Here is a 19,449-nt window from a genome sequence, read left to right on the forward strand (position 1 = left end):
GCGCCTGTCCTCTCCGGGTGACTGTGTGGTGTTGGGCAAACTCAGGTACCTCAGGGGTACTTATGACTGACTCTTTCGAGAGAGAGTCTGTGGGGCAAGGGTGGGGGCAACATTTTTCTTTAGTAACTCTCAGCCCAAGCAAACAGGGCCCATTCCTGTCATGGGAGAAAACTGTTTAAAATGTGGAAGCCCCTGAATGGGGTAGAGCAAAGGCCACAAATGAGGGCAATTGACAGGAACCATCAGAAGGGCCACAGGAGGCCGGAGCAGAGATCCACAAAGGAGACCCAAGGAGTGGCCCTAGGGCCTCACAGAGCACTGGGTCAGGATGGATGAAGCCAGAACCAGTGTTTTGTCTCTACAGGCTGATGTGGAAGCTGCGCAGTGAGGGCTGACCACTCTCCACCTGGATGACAGAGTGTCCCCTGGAATGAGGTGGGGGAAGCCGGCCTGCTGTGGAGTTTTCCCAGAACTACTCTCGCTCCTCACTTGGGGATTCTCCATTTCTTCTGTCCTTTGCTTTCATTCTCTGTCACTTTCTTCCCTTCCCCTTCACAAGACAAATGGAGCCAGAGCCCCAGGACTACAGGGTTTCCAAGGGCTGCCTCCTCATTCCCATGCAAGTCAGGGCCCCTAGCTCCTGACTGTCATTCCTAAAACCAAGGGGACCCCGATGAAATGTCTATATTTGGGGGATTATTAAAGTATTCCTTGTAGGAAGAAAGCGTTCACATTTTCCTGATCAAATTTGAGTGTCAAGGGCAATCGGGGCGCTCAGGGTAGTAAAAGGAAGATAACACCTATTGTCCGCGAATGTTCATGGTGAAGTGGAGACCTGTGTGAACAGTTTCACAGGGTGTTGGGAGAGGCAATGAACTCTAATTACTGGTTTGAAACAATATCAGGCTCCAGGTAACATATCCAAAGCCAATCGTTTTTTATGGAGAGAGAAAGCTCAGGTACAGCTTAATGATCTGGTTTTGATTGAGGCATAGAAAATAGTGGTGGGTGGAGGAAGTGTGTCAGAATGCCAAAGATTTCAGCCTGTTCTGAAAGAATGAACTAGAATTCAGATCATCTTTACAAAGTCCTGGATGGGGCTGAAGCTATAGCACAGCAAAAAGGGTGTTTGCCTTGCACGCGGCCTACCCAGGTTTGATTCCCAGCATCCCATATGGTCCACTGAACGCTGCCAGGACTAATTCCTGAGTGCATGAGCCAGGAGTAATTCCTGTGCATCACCAGGTGTGACACAAAAAAAGCAAAAAAAAAAAAAAAAAAAAGGTGCTGGATGGAATCTATATCTCTGTTTTGTTTGAGGCAGGGGTATTTGGCACCACACCCAAGTGTCTGGGGCTATTCCTGAATGTCTTGCTCAGGAGTGACCCCTTGGAGTGCTGAGGATACACTCCCAGTCATCAACCAAAAACAGGAACATTAATGATTAGGGATGATCCTTTCTAAAAAGACGAGGGTGGGGGGCTTCCAACATGTTCCTTTATATTTTACATACTCTTCCAAGGATCAGAGTTGGGTTGGCCACATGCGAGGCAAGCACTTTACCCTCTGTCCTATCTATCTTACCCAGGATCTATTTTTTTCTTGCTTTTTGGGTCACACCCAGCGATGCTCAGGGGTTACTCCTGGTTCTGCACTCAGGGATCACTCCCGGTGGTACTCAGGGGACCATATGGGATGCTGGGATTTGAACCCGGGTCGGCCGCGTGCAAGGCAAACACCCTACCCTCTGTGCTATCACTCCAGCCCCGGATCTAATTTTTTTGTTTTTGCACCACACCCAGTGATGTTCAGGGGTTGGGTTACTCTTGTCTGTGCACTCAGGAATCACTCCTGGCAGTGCTCAGGAGACCATATGGGATGCCGGGGAACGAACCAGGCCAGTCACATGCAAGGCAAGCCCCCTACCACTGTTGATTTCATTTTCTTAGGAGGTGCCAATATGGAATAAAACCTGCTTAAGGACAATACAGGGCAATTTGCAGAAAAGGGACTGATGGAGGCATGTCCTACAGGTAGCAGCCATCAATCCTGATAAAACTGGGATGTGCCTTGAATCACTCATGTTCCTACTTTTGAATTTTAACTGCAGCAGCCATAAAATGAGAAATGATGATGTGGTAGTTTCTAGACTGTTGGATATCATTGGTTTGTCCTTTCCCCCTTGCCACTAGGAGCTTAGGTTTATCAGTCACACTCATCAAAGTGCTCCCGAGTCACTCCCATTCCTTTGTTTATCTGTAACCAATTCTACCAGTTTATCTGCTCTTCCCTTAATCAAACTCTGTTAATTGGTAAGGTCAGAACTTCCTAGGACACTGAATATTATAACATTGCCTTTCTCTCCTCTTTATGCCTTTTGAATAATTTACTTTAAAGCTATGTCTTTTTTGTATAGACACAAGAAGACAATATTATGTTTTTATAACTTAAGACTTAATTGGCCTCGATATTCCCTCCTGGGCATCTGCTTTCTCCACTTAAGCCTCAGTTGCCCTCAGTTCCTAGCACCCCAAAGTAGGGTCCCCGACGTGGGACGGGAAGGATCCAGGGCAAGCGGTGAGTTATGTGCTACCCTGGCATCGAGATGGGCCTGGCCAAAGTGCCTAATTCTTAACTATAAGTTAAGAGCTTGATCATAGATAAATGCTGTCATGATCCAATAGTAATTATGAGACTGGGACCCTGCCAGGGATAGGAAAGACTGATCTGGCCTGAGCACTGTAGTCTGAGATTGAGATGGCCCCAGGAGAGCAATTCTATAAGCTTTAATGCATCTCTTATTGTGTCCATACAAAATAATTAATATTATGAATTCTTATATGTTTGCTGGCTGAGGAGAAGAGAAACACATTCATGGGACTCTGCCCTTGGGTGGATCCTCCTGCTGAAAGAGAATTAAGTCCTAGGAGAAGCATCCCCTGAGGGAAAAGAACCTTACCCTATTGCTGACCACACCTAGGTGTATGCCCCAACCCCCTCATGCTGTGGAGATTTAACTAGGCTGTAAGAGTGGGTTGGGGCCCAGATCCACGGAGCCAGATCCACGGCGCCAGATCCACCGGGGCCAGATCCATGGGAGCCAGATCCACCGGGGCCAGATCCACGGGGCCAGATCCACAGATCGAGAGAGAGACCGAGAGCCGGGAGAGAGGCAGAGAGAGAGAGAATGAAGTAGGATGGGGGAGAAAGAAGCAGGAGGAGAATCAGAGGAGAATGGAGATGGACATGAAATAAACCGATCGAGCAACCAGCTTGGCCTTCTTCCTTCCTTCGCCTGCCTCGCCCGCCCGCGCGCCTTTTCTTTTTCTTTTTCTTTTTATACACTAGACTTCTAGGTTTCCAGAACAGAAAAAACAAGAATAAAATTAAGACCACGATTAAAGATTTTCCATTTGTAAAGCAACTTTAGACTGAAGGGAATTAATTATTTTTATAATTCTTCTCTATAAAACAATTATTAGCATTGTAGAGAAGTCCCACTTGACTAATGCAATCAGTTTTTGTCTTAGAAAAGAAGAACATTGGTTATATTATCCTTTATGTTTTTTGGGAGGGGCCAAACCTGGCAATGCTCAGGGGTTTCTTCTAGCTCTGCACTCAGGAATTACTCCTGGTGGTCCTCAGGAGACCATATGGGATGCTAGGGATTGAATCTGATCAGCTGCATGCAAGGCAAATAAATTAACTCTCCCTGCTGTACTATTGCTCTGACCCCTGATTATATTATCCTTTTTTCAAGTGTAAAAAACTGAGCAAGCTGAAGGGCATGTGCACTCACGGGCTCTCAGGGAGGCTCTGTCTCACCGCCCGCATTTGGTGCTCTGGAACCGCTGTGTATGGGCTGGATCGGGACGGCTGTTGGCCAAGGACAGGCGAAGGAAGAAGGAGGACCAAGCTGGTTGCCGATCAGTTACCGTTTATTCAATCTTCCATCTTTCTCATCTCCTGCACTCCTAGCTCTGCCCTCTCTCTGGATCTACTGCAGCCTCTATCATCTCTTCTTTTTCTCTCTCCCTTTGCCCCTAGGCTACACACAGCCAGGTAGCAAAGTCAACATAAGAAAGCCCTTCCTGAGGGCTCTCAGGTTCAAAGCCAATACTACCTAAGGTCATTCCAAAGCCCTTCCCCACTGTCAGCAGGCAAAATACCTCTTAAGGTGTTTTTCTCCTTTCCTTCCTCCAAGAACTTATTCACGTCTTAATACTAGTTATTTTTGTATGGACATAGCAAGAGATACACTGAGGCTTGCAAGGCAGCTCTCCTGGCAACATCTTGCCACAGACTCAGACTACAGCACTCAGGTTAGATTAATCACTCCTAACCCTAGCAGGGTCCAAATCTAGTTATCACAGTTCGGATCATAACAGCATTTGTCCATGACCAAGCTCTTCACTTATAGTTAAGCATTGGGCACTTTAGCCAGGCCCATCCCGATACCAGGGTAGCACACAACTCACTGCTTGCCCTGGGTCCATCCCGTCCCTCGTAGGGACCTTGCTTTTGGGGGTGCTAGGAAGTAAGGGCAGCTGAGGCTTAGGTCAGAGAACAGATGCCCAGGAGGAAAATATGTAGAGTCAAATGACTCCCAGGTTACAAAAGCATAGCATTTGCTAAGTCTTCCTGTGTCCATGCAAAAGGACATGGCTCTGAATAAATTATGCAAAGGACTCAAGAAGAGAAAAACAATATTTACAAGTCAACAGAACACAAAGAAAGAAGTTATAAATAAACACAGAGGAATGGGAGCACTGTGATGAGAGTAACCTAATAAACCTAAACTACCTGAGACTATGTTATCCTACATATCCCCCTTTTTCTTTTACAAAAACACAAAAATTTGAATAAGGAACAATTCCAAATCACAACATAATTCCAAATCACAGTACAATCTTATTAGTTGTACTACGATTTCAGTCCAACCCTGGGCCCAGAGCAGTGCTTGTAGTAAAGCGTCCAATTGTCCTGCACTTTCCAGTGCTGATAAGAGTCACCAATGATAAGTCATTTAGTCCCATTTTGAAGAAATGAAGTGTCTGGATCAAAATTGAAGAGTTGTTCCTATAACAGCATCAGTAGTAGTTGCAGCAATGAGTCTCAGGGGAGCAGCTATTAGGAGTCTGATAAATTTCAGGAATCAGTCAGGGAGCACTGGAACAGGAGCATCACAACTCCTGGCAGGAGAACTTCAGCAGGGGAATGCAGCCATTCTTTGGTCAGGTTCCTCGGTAGTCCTAGAGGTGCAACCTAGCTTATGTCTGAGAAAAAACACTTTTTTAAAGTTATCAGAGGCTTTGACAGTTGAGGTTTGGTCTCCATGCCTGTGAATAGAAAGAGTCAGAGGGAAGCTCCAATACAAATGGATATCCTAGAGAGAAATGAAAAGGTGTTCCTGTTAAAAGCCATTCCTTTCTCCTTCAGGAAACTGTGAATTCCAAGGAAAGAGTAAAAGTAAAATACTGTTAATTCAGGATACTTGGTGTGGCATTGTCCAATCCATAACCTGTAAAAGAGGGTATAAGAGATGCTCTTAATGTGATCTCATGTTATTTTAAAGGAGTAAGAGGCCTTTTCTTCAGGTCCTCTGACGCTGGCTCATCTTCTTTCCTTGTGATTTCCAGCTTGGAGCTGGAATTTGAAGGGTTGTGAGTCTCTGGAGGTCTGAGATCCAAATCAGGTGGATGAATTCTACTTCTGATGAAACATAATGGGATCCAAAGTTTCTCAGTGGGGTTATCATCTGTTGAAACAAAAGCATAGCCTTTTCCTTGAATGAGAAGTTTTCCTGCTACATTCAATTGAGAAAATACCTCCTTTTTGTATTTGATTTAACATTCCATATGTCCACTGAAAATGCAGAGGTGGTGGGCTTATTGAAAAGGGGTTGTAGTAACTGTACTGGGGCAGGAAATATCCAACGCTGCGCTTCCTGCCGTCACTGGCTGCAGCAATTATACTGATTGGAGCTCTGAAACTCCACACTGGGAAGAGGGGCTGAAACTGAGAACATTCCCAGATTTTGTGGGGCCTGACTCTGGCCCCCTTGCAGGTGTCCCGAGTTGGGGTCACCCACTGCATCAAAATTAAAGCGACAATCTCTGGCCCAATGATTTCCCCTCTTACACCGGGGACAGGGCCCAGGACGTGCTCTCACAGTAGCACGGATGGGGGGCGTTCTGCAATCTTTACAAAAGTGGCCTGGTTTTCCACAATTAAAACATTTTTTTTCTGAGCTTGTCTCTGTAAGGCATAGACCTGCACCATATGTTTAACAGAACCAACATTCCAGCATGCTTTCAAGTATCCCATTATGTCTTCCTTCTCCTTAATAGGGCGCAGAACAGCCTGGTGATCCTCACTGGCATTTTCAAAGGCCTATAGTTTAGGGGCTGGAGCAATAGCACAGTGGGTAGGGCGCTTGCCTTGCACGCGGCCGACCCGGGTTCGAATCCCAGCATCCCATATGGTCCCCCGAGCACCGCCAGGAGTAATTCCTGAGTGCATGAGCCAGGAGTAACCCCTGTGCATCGCCGGGTGTGACCCAAAAACCAAAAAAAAAAAAAAAAAAAAACCAACAAAGTCCTATAGTTTAGTAACAGCTCCTGAGTTTCCTTGTCCTTAACCTGCATTTCAATGGCTTTCATCAACCTTCCTATGAAATCTGCATAAGGTTCTGAGGCTCTCTGGAAAATCTTTGTAAAACTTCCCTTAAATTCTGCATCTGGGGCTGGAGTGATAGCACAGTGGGCAGGGCGTTTGCCTTGCATGCGGCTGACCCAGGTTCGATTCCCAGCATCGCATATGGTCCCCTGAGCACGGCCAGGGGTAATTCCTGAGTGCAGAGCCAGGAGTGACCCCTGAGCATTGCTGGATGTGACCCAAAAAGCAAAAAAAATAAAATCGGTATCTGCATCAGCCTTCTCCCATGCACGCAGGGCTGCATCATGGATATGAGCAAAAACAGCACACGGCAAGGTGACTTGCCATTCTGGGTCACGCCATTTCCCTTTACCAATTAACATCTCATCAATCAACTTAATTCCTGAAAAGTTTTGTCCAGCATGGCCTAGGCCTTGAAGCTTTGCCTTGGCCTCATCACTGAGCCACATTCTCCACTCCAAGTACTGAGAAGGGGTTAAGCAAGTCTTAGCAACCACATGAAAATCTTGAGATACTCAGTAGGTTTTTTTGCTCCAGTCTGTAAGATACTCCCTACAGTATGAAGATGTAGGCCCATATGAGACACAGGCCTTTTTGAAATGACTGAGAGAATCCATCCTTAACCTGCGATAAGATGGATGCTGCTGCTTCTCTGCCTGGACTGGGCGATTGGGAGCATGTCCCAAGTGGTCTGGAGTCCCTCTCGGACTCAGAATCTGAGTAAGTGGTAGCAGACTCATAACCCGCATCACTTTCATCTGATGCACTGGAAGTAGAACTATATTCACCAGCCTCAGAAATATTTTTACTATGAAAACCCTTTCGAGACTTAGGTGTGGAAGGAGCTGAGGTCGTATTATTTATAATATTCTCCTCCACATCAATTGTACTTTTCAAAAACAGGAGAATAGAATTAACAATCTCCCATGTAATCCAGAATCCCACGGGGATCTTAGTCCCTTCCTTAGATGCCTTGTAGGCATTATTCTTAACTTTTTTCCAAGTCTTGGTTTCTAGAGTTCCTTCATCTGGGAACCACGGGTTAACCTTATAAACTACTTTAAAGCAGGACCGGAGTTGGTCTCTGGAAATGCAGAGTTCTGGGTCTCCTGTTCTGCGGGAGAAAAATGGAATCAAATCCATAAATGGTCTGCCCTGTTCAGTCTGGCTCGAGAAAATATGAAAGATGTTGGGAAGGCCCAGAATCTGCCCCATCTTAGTGGGGGAATGCTGTTAGGATTCTAATCCCCAGCACACTAAAAATCCTGTTCTCCCACTCACTTTCTAGACTGGGGGTGCACCGAACGCTATTCTTACCTTTAGCCTGGGGCGCGCAGATGCAGTGAAGCCGAGGAGGGCTGAGGTGGTACCTTTCACGGTTCCCAGCGAGAGTGACAAAACCCTGTTGGTGTGGGAGCTGAGCCCTGACCCCAAGGTCAAAGCCTTGCATGTGAGCTGGGTCCGGAGGGCAGGACGGGGTGTTTCGGGAAAGGCGCCTCGAGCCCTGACTTCCTACCGACCGTGGCCCCGAGCCCTGCACTGTGCCAAGGGAACCGTGGCTGTCAGCTCGCCGCGACACTTTCTCCTGCTGCACCTCGGGCCCCGTGGCAGTGGCCGTGCGACGCTGCTGCAGCCGGGGCTTGCAGAGTGCAGCGTGCTGGGGATGTGGCCCCCCGCGCGGGGCCGGGGCGTGTGCGGGGAGGGTGGGCCTCGGCCGCGCACTCTGCGGTGGGTGACCTCAGCGGCCCCGCATCGTTCTCTGTCCTCAGCCTTCTCCCGCTTTGGCCTCCTGTACGCGGTGCGCGTCTTCGCCAATGCTGCGGCCGCCCCGCCGGGTTTTTACGCAGCGGTCATTTTTTTTTAAAATTTATTTATTTTTAATTAGTGAATCACCGTGAGGGTACAGTTACAGATTTATACACTTTTGTGCTTATGCTTCTCTCATACAAAGTTCGGGAACCCATCCCTTCACCAGTGCCCATTCTCCACCACCAGTAAACCTAGCCTCCCTCCCACCCTCCCCAATCCCATCTCCCCCCACCCCACCCTGCCACTGTGGCAGGGCATTCCCTTCTGTTCTCTCTCTCTAATTAGCTGTTGTGGTTTGCAATAAAGGTGTTGAGTGGCCACTGTGCTCAGTCTCTAGCCCTCATTCAGCCCGCAACTCCCTTCCCCCACATGGCCTTCGACTACATTATAGTTGGTGATCCCTTCTCTGAGTTGCCCTTTCCCCAGAATGTGAGGCCAGCCTCCAAGCCATGGAGTCAACCTCCTGGTACTTATTTCTACAATTCTTGGGTGTTAGTCTCTCACTCTGTTATTCTATATTCCACAGATGAGTGCAATCTTTCTATGTCTGACTTTCTCTTTCTGACTCATTTCACTTAGCATGAAACTTTTCATGCCCATCCACTTAAATACAAAATTCATGACCTCCTTTTTTCTAACAGCTGCATAGTATTCCATTGTATGGATGTACCAAAGTTTCTTCAGCCAGTCATCCGTTCTAGGGCATTCGGGTTTTTTCCAGATTCTGGCTATTGTAAACAGTGCTGCGATGAACATACATGTGCAGATGTCGTTTTGATTATACTTTTTTGCCTCTCTGGGATATATTCCCAGCAGTGGTATTGCTGGGTCAAATGGGAGCTCAACCTCTAATTTTTTGAGAGTCGTCCATATTGTTTTCCAGAAGTGCTGAACGAGTCGGCATTCCCACCAGCAGTGTAGAAGGGTCCCTTTCTCCCCACATCCTCTCCAACAGTGGTTGCTTTTGTTCTTTTGGATGTGTGCTAGTCTCTGTGGTGTGAGGTGGTATCTTGTGGTTGTTTTGATCTGCATCTCTCTGATGCTTAGTGATGTAGAACACTTTTTCATGTGCACTTTTTTGCCAAAAGCAATTTTGGCCATTCGTATTTCTTCCTTGGTAAAGTTTCTGTTCATTTCTTCGCCCCATTTTTTGATGGGGTTGGATGTTTTCTTCTTGTAGAGTTCAACCAGTGCTTTATATACCATTGATATCAACCCCTTATCTGATGGGTATTGTGTAAATATCCTTTCCCATTCTGTGGATAGTCTTTGTATTCTGGTCACTGTATCTTTTGCAGCACAGCGGTCATTTTATTCTGCGCGCGCCGCTCACTCAGCCCAAGGGGCCTGCGGCCGGCAGCTGCTCTTCCAGTCTTCTCCGCTGAAGGTGGGTCGGCACTTGGCGGGGGCCGGGGCCCGTAGGAAGCAGTGCTGGGCGGGGGCATCTTACACTGGCAGCTAGCCACCCTCACCTAACAGCCTCCCGAAGCCTTGCAGAGTGTCCACCAGAATCTGGGCAGCACGGCCGGTCCCCCAGGGCTGCTGCTGCAGAAACGCCAGGGCTGGTTGCAGTAAGAGACTCGCTGACAGGGTCAGAGCCTGTTCCCAGCCTCCTCTGGACTTTGATGAGATCCACGTGTGTGCTTGACAGTCCTGTTGGCTGGAGGGACTCGCGGCCACTGTCATCGCTCTGTCTTAAGCCAGCCGTTCCCGATGCCCACCCCCAGTTTCCCACTGTAAACTTTCTTCCCTTTGCGTGCACCCCGGCTCCACAGTCTCCAGCTCCTGAATTCCGTCTCGCTTGGGCCTCATTTTGGTCCCATTCTTTTGTCTGGCCCATTTGTTGGGTGTGGAGGGGATGGGGATAAGAACCTAGGGGTCCCCCTCTCTGCTGTTTTTCCGTGCATGCCCCCACCACTTCCCATGCCTCTGAATATATGAATGAGGATTATTCTTTTACAAAACTTTCATTTGATAATTCTAAGCCTTCTCTGATTAGCTCCCTGAACTGGCTTCTCACACCTCATCTTGCTGGTCATTCCCACTCCCCATCCTTTCCTCCTTGCCTGCGCCTTCACGGACATGAGAACACCCCTCCGTGGTGAACATAGACTCTGCTGCTCCTCTGCAGGCTCAACGCCTGCTTCAGTCCCTACTCTATGCCCTATACATACCTATACCCAGGAGCACATATGATTGCCCCAACCACCACCTGGAATGATCCCAGAGCACAGAGCTACAAGTAACTGATTATTGCTGAGTATGGGTCTGAAACAAGAGCAACCACCAAAGTTTGTACAATTTGCTCTTCACAGCCATCTTATGAAACTTGTGTTGAGAAGTCTTGGGTCGGCTGAATTAGATCTCTGTGGCAATTTGTTCCTATCCTCGAGCATGTGTCTTATGTCGTTAGGTTTGTCTCAGCAGACATAAAGCAGTTCAACATCGTGCCCTTGCCCTAAACAGCTCCCAATGCCAGGAACTGGCAAGCTACTATTTTGGTTTCAATGGATGGTCTGAAAGGATTGTCAGGGTAGGAAGTGGAGAGAGTTCAAGTGCAGAGCCTGTGCCCACCGTGTTCAAGGCCCTGGCTTTTGTCCTGAGTACTGCACGACTCCACAGCACTGTGGGTTGTGACCCCAGCAGGCCCTGTGGACCGACAGACCTGGCAGATGAGAGTTGTCTAAGTGAAAGTGTCTGAGCCTCGGTCACACCCCAGAATCAGTAAAGATCTCAGTGAATTGACGGTGTTGTCCATATTCTACAACACTTGTGTGCTCTGCATGTGCATGGTTGGTGTAGTTCATAGGAAGTTTTGCTTAATGTTGAAGTCACAGGTTACTTCAAGTGTTAGCCTGGATTGCTGGAGTTTCATTTTTATTTCTAATTAAACATTTTAAAGTCTACATTGAGATGTTCAGAAGGACCTTCAATCTAAAATCCAGCTTCAGGATCTTTCTGACCTCGAAGAAAGGGAAAATGAAGATATTGTGGCACCACTTCAGAAGCAAAGCATGAAGATCTTCTGTGCTTTAGAGGTGGTATTGTCACCCTTTGATTGCAAGAGCCCTGGAGTTGGCATAGCCAAGGAGATTTTGGATAAACTGGAAGGTCTCTGTGGGGACTGGAATGGGGGTGTGGGTAAGAATTCATTCTCTCGCTCTCTCTCTCATCACATTTTCAGACATCAGAAAAAGCCCTTTCCTTGCTAAGCTGCTAAAGCCTTGGGCAGATGTTTTTAACAATACTTGTTCGAATATTAGGTAGTAACCACAGAACCATTTGTTGTTTTTTGGGAGGGGAGGTGCTAGGGACACCTGATGATACTCCTTGCTCAGCACTCAAAATCACTCCTGGAGGTGCTCAGAGGACTCTGTGGAATGCTGGAGATCAAGCCTGGGTTGGCAAGTGCCCTACCTGCTGTTCTGTCACTCTGACAGAACCTTGAACTTCACAATTTTAGAGCTGTCTTCCTACCAAGAAGCTTAGGGGTATGGAGATGGGAACAGTGTTTCTCCTATTTGGAGTAATAATCTTCTTTGTTCCAAAGTATCTTTCAAGTATAGATCATGTGTAATCTTCTGTTATCCCAGCAAATTCTTCATCTAGATAACGAAATAAACTAATATAAATGTTTTTTTCCCCCAGAATCTGTGGCACGTAGGCTTAGGGTATTCAGTCAAAGGCAGGGCTGTTAGTGAAAGAACTGGAACAGACTCTTGTAGGTGGATCTTAGGGAGAGACCAGCTCATCTATGCCACTACCAACCCTTTCTCAAGCTCCTTCCTACCACCTTATTTTGGGTGTTTCCATCCCGATCCCGAACTCCAGCCCCAAAGCAGAAAGAAAGAATTTATTTTGTATTGTTTGCTCTGAATCAACTGTTGAATATGCTCCAAAAAAGTTTCCTTAGAGGAAAGTATGTGAAGATTGCTGTATTTCCCTCAGGGACCATTAAGCCCTACAATAAGAGATTATTGATAATCTCTTATTAAAGGTTGAGCCTTGTGTAAAATGTAAAATGTATTTCCCTCTGTAAAAATGTATTTCCCTCTAAGATTGGTTGCCTCCTACTTCAAACCCCATCAACTGTGGTGTACTGCTCTTGGAATATTAGTGATGCGAGGCATGTCAACTTCCTAGTTTATAGTAGTGTAATCTGTAGGTGTCTAGCTTCACTTTGCCTATTTGAAATACATAATCAGTGTGAGCTCTGTGCCATGATCTTGACTGATTTCTCCCATCTAGTTCACTTATTCAGGAATGTACAGAATACATCAGACAGCAAAAATGTATGGTAATAGCCCTGACAGAATATACCTACCACAGAGCCTTTGAGACATAGCCTTGTTGAGCGGTTTGGGCCATGTAGCAGCAAAGGATAGGGTTAATGTTTTGCTAACTTGCTTGATTGCTTTCTGTAACTTGCTAAATTGCCTTCTGTAACTTGCTAACTTACTTGATCACTCTCTGTAAAACAATACCTTGCAGTATGACCTAAGCTACACAAAACAAGGACCTGTTTCAGGAAATGAAACTGCCCAGACGCCTGGTAATGTCCAGGAAAGGCACGGACATATGGCGAAATTTTCTCTAGCAAAGCAGAATGTCACTGATGACCCCCCTTGATCCCAAAAAATGAGGATGTTGATCTAAGTGACCTGGGAAAAATGAAGATGTTGATCAAAGTTACCTTGGAAAAATGGGAAAAATGAGAATAATGATCAAAGTAATCTTATTTACTAAGGTGTATAAAAAGAGTCTGAACTCTGTATACGGGGCTCTCTTTCTCTCTCTCTAACCCTCCTCTGCGTAGGAGTGAAAGCAGAGGGAGAGCCCCAGCGCGTTGGCCTGAATAAATCCCCTTGCTGTTGCAGAAAGAGCAGTTTCAGTTTTGTTCCTTCACGCCTCTCCCTGGCAGAGATCTGCTTGACCCTAACATTGTGTGGTGCCTTCCCTTACTCACTAAGATCATGATGTAGTTCTCTTTTTATTTATTTATTTATTTATTAATCTATTTATTTATTTATTTATTTATCTGTCTATCTATCTATCTATCTATCTATCTATCTATCTATCTATTTATTTATTTATTTATTTCCCTCACAGCAGAGCCTGGCACGCTACCAGTGGTATATTCAATATGCCAAAAACTGTAACAAGTCTCAAAATGGAGACATTACTGGTGCCCGCTGGAGCAAATCAATGAGCAAAGGGATGAGAGTGATACAGTGATAGAGTGATTTATTTATTTTTAATTTTTAAAAAGTTTTGGGTCACACCCAGCAATGCTCAGGGGTTACTCCTGGCTCCGAACTCAGAAATTACTTTTGGCAGTCCTGGCTCTGCACTCAGAAATTACTTTTGGCAGTCCTGGCTCTGCACTCAGAAATTACTTTTGGCAGTGCAGGGGAAACCAAATGTGATTCCGGGGATCGAACATGGGTCCGCTGCATACAAGGCAGAGTCCATACCTCCTGTAGTATTGCTTCATCTCCAGTTCTCTTTTTAGACTTCATTTAAGTCAGTGAATACAGATTGGCATTGTAAATCTATTTGTTTTGGTTGGATTTAGGATCATAATTACGACTCAGAAGTTTGCTATTCAAAAGGCTGTGTCAGATGCATTTCAGAAACTGCTCATTGTGGTTTTAGGTAAGACTTTTCTCAGTTGTCCTTGAAGTACTGCAGTTTTCTTATTTGAAGAGCAAATAAATTGAATTTGAGAAGTCAATTTTATTGAAAATGCAATGCACTGTGGCACTGTCATCCCATTGTTCATCGATTTGCTCGAGCACGCACCAGTAACATCTCCATTTTGAGATTTGTTGTTACTGTTTTTGGCATATTGAATGCGCCATGGTTAGCTTGCCAGGCTCTGCCGTGTGGTTCAGATACTCTCGGTAGCTTGCCGGGCTCTCTGAGAGGGAAGGAATAATCGAACCCAGGTTGGCCGTGTGCAAGGCAAATGCCCTACCTGCTTTGCTATTGCTCCAGCCCTATATTGAAAATAATGGAAATAGTACTACTTCCTATTCTTTTATTCACTAGATGCTTTTCAGAAGTCTCAAATTTGTTCTTTGTGGAACCTGTGAAAAATAATTACAGTAAATATTACCCCCAATGTATAAATATAGGATAGTTTAGATTGTAGAGTATTTGATCCAATTCTTCTTTCTCAATTGTTAGTCAATAAAACAGAATAGTATAGTGGTTATAAACTTCAGACTCCTGTTTAAGTACTAGCTCTGTTCATTTTTCTGCCTTTGGACTGGAGCAATAGCACAGCGGGTAGGGTGCTTCCCTTGCATGAGGCCGACCCAGGTTCTATTCCACTGTCCCTCTCGGAGAGCCCAGTGAGCTACTGAGAGTATCCTGCCCGCACAGCAGAGCCTGGCAAGCTACCCGTGGCATATTCGATATGCCAAAAACAGTAACAACAAATCTCACAATGGAGATGTTACTGGTGCCTGCTCAAGCAAATCGATGAACAACGGGATGACAGTACTCCAGGGCTCCTTACTTTTCTGGGTTTTGGGCCACACCTGCTGATGCTTAGGGCTGACTCCTGGCTCTGTGTTCAGGGACCACTGCTAGCAGGACTTGGGGAACCACATGGGATTCCGGGACTCAACCTGGGTTGGCTTCATGCAGGGCGAATGTACTATCCACTGTAATATTACTCTGGCCCCTCTGTCTCAGTTTTTAAATGTAACTGTAGGTCTTCTAAACAGATATGTGAAGGTATTTCTAAGCTACAGTTTTCTGAAAAAATATACTTTTAATTTAGCTGACCTTATGGGCAATATTGTAAAAGTAAATACTTAACGGTTACATTTGTGGAATATAAAGTAACAGTGGGAGACTAGCACCCAAGGATAGTAGAGAATGAGACCAGGAGGATTGCTCCACAGCTTGGATGCTAGCCTCACATGCTGGTGCATGTGAGACAGCTCAGATAGAGAAGGGACCACCAAGTCAAGAATGCTTAGAGGGCCCATTTGGGATGAGAGATGTGTGCTGGAGGTAGACTACAGACCGAACATGATGGCCACTTAATGCCTATATTGCTAACCACAACACCCAAAGGAAGAGAGTAAAAGGGAATGTACCTACCACAGAGTGGGAGGAGGGGGGTCATGGAGGGATACTGGGAACATTGGCAGTGGAGGATGGGCACTGGTGGAGGAATGGGTACTCAGTCATTCTATGGCTGAAACGTAAGCATGAAAGTTTGTTCGTCTGTAACTGTTGTACCTCACAGTGATTCATTAAAAACAAGAAAATAAAGACATCAAATAATAAAAATTAACAAATAATATTTAAAAAACTTACCTAGAATTTAGTAAGAGAAAATATTCTAATTATTGCTACTGTTTTCCTACTGAACAGGAAACTCAACTGGCATCAGTTCAGGGTTGGTTTTCAGCACTGACATATTGAGTGGTTGTGATTTTATACAACAACCAACTATGTATTGTGAATCTTCACTGTGATTCTGCTGGGGCCAGGAAACAGCTGAGAGACGTAGTGCACATGCTGTGCATGTGGAAGGCCAAGGTTGGATTCCTGGCAACACATGGGTATCCAGGAGCACCCCCAAGTACCCAGCTCGGGAGAAGACTCTAAACACTGCTGGGTGTGATCCCAAACAAAAACAAATAATGGTCATACTATTTAAGATTTTAAAATTTTCTCCTCTTATGAAATTTAATAGTGTTATGAATATTGCCAGCTGCGCCAGAAGGAAACTGAAGAATCAGTAGAGAATCCACAAACAGAATTGCTCTCCTTGCTCTATAGCCCTGCAGTCTTAGAGACAGAAATTTTAAGTTGTCAGAGACCTTATTTACTTACACGAGTAGACCCGGAGTTGACTTCAGCCTTCCAGTCTGGGTCATTCTTCTAGGAAAAGTGACTTCTTTGGTCAGTTGGTAGAATTTCTGTCAACTATAAGAACATTTAAGAACCAATGGGGGCTTAAGAAGATGGTACTGGAGCCAAGGCACCTGCCTTGCACATCCCTGCCATGGCATATGGTCCCCTCTAGCACCACCAGGGAGCACAGAGCCAGCAATAGCCCCTGAGTACCAGAAGATATGATCCCCACACCCAAAATATAAAGAAATAAAAGAAGCAGTAGGTTGGACAGATAGCTCAGCAGACTGGGCACATTCTTGGCATGCAGGAAGCATAGTTTCAGTTCCAGCTCAGCATGGTATTGCTAGGAGTGACTCCCAAGTACGAAGTGGGTATAATCCCTGAGCACCATCGAGTCTGACTTCAAATCAGAGAAACAAAAAGAACCAAACTTAATGTCTGCATTGAAAAGGAAAATGCTCTTATTTTATGCTTTAAAAATAAAATTATTGGATGTATAACGGGAGTACACACCAGCATCATTGTATACTGCCTTTATAGAAATAACATTTTAGACAGTAATTTTTCTTTTTTTGCTTTTTGGGTCACACCTGGCGATGCACAGGGGTTACTCCTGGCTCTGCACTCAGGAATTACTCCTGGCGGTGTTCAGGGGACCATATGGGATGCTGGGGATCGAACCCGGGTTGGCCTCGTGCAAGGCAAATGCCCTACCCAATTTAGACAGTAATTTTGAATTTATCCTTGTTAACTTTATTTCAGAAAGTGGTAAAATACCTGTGGAATATAGGCCTTTTGAGGAGCTGACTGATGCCAGAACTACATGATTTAATTCAAGTCTGTGAAGAGAAAAACACAAGGATGACATACAGAGGATGGCTGTAATTCAAAATAATGAGCCGACCTTGGAAGTTTTTAGCATATGCAGTCAATTCTACCATCCCCAGAAAAATATGAACTCTAAAACTTTATTTGAGGGAATTTCTGAAGTTTTCCTGAAGTCCTGGCCCTTGGTTCTAAACTCTTATTTGAAATTTGGAGAGTTTTAAGTGCCCTCTGAGTTCTGTCAGAGAAATACCTTTTTGAAATCCCCTTAAACAGGATCTAGGGATTTTGGCCTTAATTGTGATTATGTTGCAGCATTTGAAAAGTTACATTTTTTTCAAGTAAGATACAATACCTAGAGCTCAGCATCTCATATATATCTTGTATGAAACATTTTATGAAAGAACGATTCTCTTAAACAAGTGCACCGTATTCCAAATTAGGAATTAATTTGCTAATTTCCAGGAGAAAATATAAATGCACTATTTAACTGTGTGTGTTCTAGTGATGGCGGAAGGAGGGGCTGGGTGCAGAGGGGTGGGAGTGGGCTGAAAAATGTGTTTCATACCATTGGGATTAAATTTGGAGTTGGACATATGTAATTAATGTGGCTCAAAATCAGAAAATGTATTTTCAAATTTAGGAAAAGAAAGGGCGAGAAAAGGTGTTGTGTTCCTCTTTTTAAAAATATTATTTTGTTTGTAAAATAATTTTTATTTGTGGAGTAGGTAGCGTGGCTCACACTTGGCACTGATCAGAAATTACCCGGCCTGGCTCTTTGTTATAATCACTTGTCAAAGTACTCAGAGGACCAGGTGATGGTAGGAAGCAAATTCAAACCTTTCTCCTGCAAAGCATGTGCTCAGTCTTTTGAACTCTTGATCTAGTTGTGCAAAATAATTTTTCAAATAGTTTAAAACAAACACATCAAGAAAACTTCAAACACCTGTACTTGGATCTTAACAAGACTAGCTCAGGAGGCTGAGACATAGTTATTCAGGCTGGAGCATGGACTGTGCGTGAGGGAGACCTGGGTTTGATACCTGCCACTGCATGGCCTCCGGAGCACTGCCAGGAGCAACCTCAAACACCTCCAGGTGTGGCCCCCAAACAAACAAAAACGTCCACCTTACTATGAAACGTGAGAAGACATTTAGTTCTAATGCCAAAGAATTCAGAAAACTAACATCCACCCCTAAATGAGGACTCTCTTGGAACCAACTCCATTCAAAGCTCTCTACTCAACTAGACACTGGGAGGAAGCCCCTTCGCATGGAATGTATATTCTAGAAGTGTGAGATAATGAAAACTGAAATCCATGAGAAGAAAGACTGTGAAGAAAGTTAAATGGGTGCTAGTCACAGTATTGCAAGAGAGCCGTTACATTCTGACATTAAGCTCTTCAGTGGTCTCTCCAAGAGTGCTAGAAAGGCAGGCAGCCCTCTAGAAAGGGGCTTGCTACTTTTTCTCTATGAATTAATGTTGAGCTCCATGCAAGAAAGGGGGATTTGCCCCAGGCCAGTGTAAAGGAGTGTATATGACTGTTCATTCAGTTTAAGGTCGGTCTCCCAGAATAAACTGTTTATGGACCCAGAGCCCTCCTTCAGAAAATTTTGGGTCAGTGGTTCCATGCTATCCCCTCTCTAGGAGAGTATTAATCAGAGATACTGAGAGTTTAAAGGAAATGAGAACATTTGGGAACCCCCATCCATCCTAAGTAGTGCTCCTTTTGCAGGTCAGCTAGCTTTCTTGGAAGCAGGATGGCCCAGGGGAGGAAGAATGTATCTCGGATTTCAGTAGTGAGGAGGACGCACCAAGACCACCACAACTGGACTAGTACTGTTGAATTCGCCAGTGTGCCCAATGGGGGACACACTGTTCCTTCCCCTCCCCATCCCCACCACAGGGCTAGGCCCAGAGTCGTTGGCAGTCCCAGTTCTGTTTGGCTGGCAGGGGAGGCTGGGGGTGGGCGGAGAAGGTGGGAAGAGGACGTGATTGGACGTCTTTGGTGCCTTTCAAGTGCCTTTCTGGGTCCTGCTGGTTCCCCAATAAAGGCAGCATAAAGGGGCTGTGGGGGAGGGGCGCGGGGTTGCTAAGGGTGTGCCGTTGCTAAGGTCCTCAGTGCCTAAGGGTGCCACGGATCTCCTGGCTGCCACAATGGCTGGCCTCGGGTCCGGACGCCTGCGCCCTAGTGGCTCGGACCATGGCTCTCGAGTTAATCCGAGTGTCATGTCCTGGCAACGGCTATATGTCCTG

At 45.5% G+C, this 19,449-nt stretch overlaps 1 protein-coding gene across 1 annotated transcript; it reads left to right on the top strand.

Annotated features, from left to right (window-relative positions):
- The first annotated feature begins 328 nt into the window (after positions 1-328).
- Positions 329-19,030, top strand: LOC101551424 (RAD52 motif-containing protein 1). Its single transcript, XM_055132265.1, is given in 10 exon segments — positions 329-384; positions 8,002-8,124; positions 8,428-8,527; positions 9,791-9,874; positions 10,901-11,020; positions 11,433-11,598; positions 13,409-13,430; positions 14,063-14,142; positions 17,131-17,205; positions 18,915-19,030. Coding segments are annotated over 10 exon segments (942 nt in total).
- Positions 19,031-19,449: the final 419 nt, after the last annotated feature.

The sequence above is a fragment of the Sorex araneus genome, chromosome 3 (genome assembly GCF_027595985.1).
Source record: "Sorex araneus isolate mSorAra2 chromosome 3, mSorAra2.pri, whole genome shotgun sequence".
Classification (NCBI taxonomy): Eukaryota; Metazoa; Chordata; class Mammalia; order Eulipotyphla; family Soricidae; genus Sorex; species Sorex araneus.